Here is a 4,170-nt window from a genome sequence, read left to right on the forward strand (position 1 = left end):
CAGCATGATCAGCCCAGGACCAGCTGGGTATCAGAGTCCGGGTATCTGGTCCCAGTCCCAGCCAGCGGCCCGGCCCCTCCTCCAGGAGCGTTTCCCGCACTGCGGAGAACCAGCTGAAGACCAAACCGCCATCTTAGGTCTGGGCAAAATCTGGCCGTTCCAAACCCCGCACCAGGTCCTCCGCGGGCCACACGCCCTGCGCTGGGCCTCGGCCACTCACCCGGACCCTCGTTATACTCCGGCCCGGTCCGGTTGGAGTCGCTGAACACGGTCCGGCTGAAATTCCCCAGCCGCTGGCGGACTGGATCCGGCAGCTCCATGCCGGGGCCTCGGTACCGCTCACTGCTAAGGTCTTCGGGAGTCGCAGTACTCAGCTGTTCCCACGGCAACCGAGCAGCGGGAGGTGCTGGGGGCTCCGGCGCACGCGCGGATGCACTGCGGCGCAGAGGCTCGGGGACCCCTCGAACTGGGAGGACAGGGACACATTCCTGTGTAGCGCGTCAGATGAGTGCAAATCGCAGATTCCCTAGTCTTGTTTTAAGTTCCACCCTTTTAACAACGAATAATAATAAACAACCTGGGGTTGGATCTTGATATAGGAGCTCTAATGCCTTATCAATGCAACCTTTTTGGAAGGAAATACAGAATGAATGCAGAGCTTACAGAATATTCATGACCCAGTAGCTTCTATGTATGTGTATATACACATACTCTTTTCTAGGAATATATGTTGTTATGTAGTAGGGATATTTTATATATACACATGCCATATATATACATGTATATATATGCACTTATATATTCACTCATACTGTCTTCTAGGAATATATTATATATTAGGAATATTTTATATATACACACCATGAAAGTGAAAAAGTCGCTCAGTCGTGTCCGACTCTTTGTGACCCCATGGACTGTACAGTCCATGGAATTCTCTAGGCCATAATACTGGAGTGGGTAGCTTTTCCCTTCTCCAAGGGATCTTCCCAACCCAGGGATGGAACCCAGATCTCCCGCATTGCAGGCAGATTCTTTACCAGCTGAGCCACCATACATACCATATACATATTTCTATTTGATGGGCTGCATTGCAACAGTTTAAAAACATGCTTGCAATGAATGTTTGATTATTTGGATTAACTTTCAGTAAAAATTAAAAAATTATATGTAGAACTAAGTGGAAGTGAATCTAATTTAATAAAATGTGTGTGTGTGTGTATGTGTAAATATGTGGGGAGCAAAGAGTGGGAGGAGATGGCACAGGCACTGGTTTCAGAAAAAGACTAGAAGGAAATAATCAAAATGTTAATAGTAATTTCTAGGTAGTGGATTGTGGGTGATTTGAAAATTTTAAAACATTTATGTATTTTTCAGCTTTATCTCAATAAGATGTATTTTTTTAAGAAGAACTATTTAGGTATAGTACATATACAGAAAAGGGCATAAGTTGAATATAGGTAACCAGAACCCAGATTAAAAACAGAACCTTACCCACACCCAAGGAGCTCCCCCTGCCTATTCCATCATAGTTACTAATCCTCCACTACTTACTGACCTTTCCTGACTTCTTGAGCATAGAAGATTTTTGCCTATTTTTATTCTTTACCTAAAACTAATCATACAATAAATGCTTTTTAGAAAACTCTTTGCCTTAAAAATTATTCTTATGAAATTCCTTCATATTGTGAGGTATAGATTCTTTTTCCTTGTGATATGACCATACCACAATAAGTTTACCCCTTCTACAGCTGATGAGCATCTGTGTGTTTTCTAGATTGGAGACATTATGAATAGGACTGCTTTTGGTGAAAATATGCCTTTTGGTGAACATATGGATACATTTGTGTTGAACTTATTCCTAAGAATGAAATTTTTGGCTTAAGAGGTACCACCCAGCTTTATTTCTCTATCTCTTAAATGTGGAATCCCTTGTTAATTCTTTTCCCATTTAAGATGTTACATAATATTTAGCAGAGTTCCCTGTGCTATACAGTAGATCCTTGTTGGTTATCCATTTTAAACATAGCAATGCGTACATGTCATGCCCTCCAGTAGGAGAACTTCCCAGTATTCTTGCCTCGAGAATCCCATGGACAGAGGAGTGTGGCGGGCTATAGTCCATAGGATCGCACAGAACTGGACAGGACTGAAGCAACTTAGCATGCAGGTAGGCACGTGTGCATGCACGTACGTGTCAATCTCAAACCCCCTAAATATCCCTTCCCTTCTCCTCTGATAACTGTAAGTTCATACTCTAAGTCTGTGAGTCTGTTTCCGTTTTGTAAATAAGTTCATTTGTATAATGTTTTTTAGATTCTATAGATAAGCAATACCATATGATACTTGTCATTCTTTGTGTTATTACTTACTTTACTCAGTATGACAATCTCTAGGTCCATCCGTGAACCAGCATCTTTTTTGTTTTTTTTAGTGATTCTTCTCTCGTTCTCTTTTTTCGGCTGCTCTGGGTAGGCTTTCTCTACTTGAGGCATGGGCTTTCTCTAGCTGCAGTGTGTGTGGACTTCTCCTGTTGCATTGTGGAGCACGGGTTCTAGAGCATGTGGGCTCAGTAGTTGTGGGGAGCATGCACTTAGTTGCCCCATGGCATGTGAGATCCCAGGTCCCCAATCAGGGATCAAACTGGTATACTCTGCATTGCAAGGCAGATCACTGGACTACCGGCGAAATCCCCACATGCCCAGCTTTAGTAGATACTGCCAACAGTTTTCTGAAGTGTCTGTACCAATTTCTACTACCTCCAGTAATGTATGATCCTTTCAGTTGCTCCAAATCTGTCACCAACACTTATCATTTTCCATGCTTTCTTTTAGCCACTCTGAAGGGTATGTGGTGAACAGTATTATTTTTACATATAAAGGAAAACCACACATATTTATATAAATGTTAACAGGAAGGTATGGGAGGAAATACCTATATGGGTTCAGTTCAGTTCAGTCGCTCAGTTGTGTCCGACTCTTTGCGACCCCATGAATCACAGCATGCTTGGCTGCGTGGGTGCAGGAGGGCCTAGAGGAGCCACTCCACGTTCAAGGTCAGGAGGGGTGGCGGTGAGGAGATACCCCTCGTCCACAGTAAAGAGCAGCGGCTGCGCTTTGCTGGAGCAGCCGTGAAGAGATACCCCACATCCAAGGTAAGAGAAATCCAAGTAAGACGGTAGGTGTTGCAAGAGGGCATCAGAGGGCAGACACACTGAAACCATACTCACAGAAAACTAGTCAATCTAATCACACTAGGACCACAGCCTTGTCTAACTCAATGAAACTAAGCCATACCCATGGGGCCACCGAAGATGGGCGGGTCATGGTGGAAAGGTCTGACAGAATGTGGTCCACTGGAGAAGGGAATGGCAAACCTCTTCAGTATTCTTGCATTGAGAACCCCATGAACAGTATGAAAAGGCAAAATGATAGGATACTGAAAGAGGAACTCCCCAGGTCAGTAGGTGCCCAATATGCTACTGGAGATCAGTGGAGAAATAACTCCAGAAAGAATAAAGGGATGGAGCCAAAGCAAAAACAATACCCAGCTGTGGATGTGACTGGTGATAGAAGCAAGGTCCGATGCTGTAAAGAGCAATATTGCATAGGAACCTGGAATGTCAGGTCCATGAATCAAGGCAAATTGGAAGTGGTCAAACAAGAAATGGCAAGGGTGAACGTCAACATTCTAGGAATCAGTGAACCAAAATGGACTGGAATGGGTGAATTTAACTCAGATGACCATTGTATCTACTACTGTGGGCAGGAATCCCTTAGAAAAAATGGAGTAGCCATCATGGTCAACAAGAGAGTCCTAAATGCAGTACTTGGATGCAATCTCAAAAACGACAGAATGATCTCTGTTCGTTTCCAAGGCAAACCGTTCAATATCATAGTAATCCAAGTCTATGCCCCAACCAGTAACGCTGAAGAAGCTGAAGTTGAATGGTTCTATGAAGAACTACAAGACCTTCTAGAACTAACACCCAAAAAAGATGTCATTTTCATTATAGGGGACTGGAATGCAAAAGTAGGAAGTCAAGAAACACCTGGAGTAACAGGCAAACTTGGCCTTGGAATACGGAATGAAGCAGGGCAAAGACTAATAGAATTTTGCCAAGAAAATGCACTGGTCATAGCAAACACCCTCTTCCAACAACACAAGAGAAGA

At 43.6% G+C, this 4,170-nt stretch overlaps 2 protein-coding genes across 12 annotated transcripts in view; one reads left to right on the plus strand and one right to left on the minus strand.

The window, feature by feature from the left end:
* TMEM17 (transmembrane protein 17) overlaps nucleotides 1-755 on the minus strand; it is a 9,322-nt gene extending 8,567 nt beyond the window's left edge. Inside the window, exon 1 of the mRNA XM_010863299.1 lies at nucleotides 221-755. Coding sequence (XP_010861601.1) covers nucleotides 221-320 — 100 coding nt within the window. The 5' untranslated portion in view covers nucleotides 321-755. The remainder of the gene's footprint in view (nucleotides 1-220) is intronic.
* EHBP1 (EH domain binding protein 1) overlaps nucleotides 1-4,170 on the plus strand; it is a 570,368-nt gene that overhangs the window by 37,259 nt on the left and 528,939 nt on the right. The window lies entirely within an intron of this gene.

Source organism: Bison bison, unplaced genomic scaffold, assembly GCF_000754665.1.
Source record: "Bison bison bison isolate TAMUID 2011002044 unplaced genomic scaffold, Bison_UMD1.0 scf7180017864489, whole genome shotgun sequence".
Classification (NCBI taxonomy): Eukaryota; Metazoa; Chordata; class Mammalia; order Artiodactyla; family Bovidae; genus Bison; species Bison bison.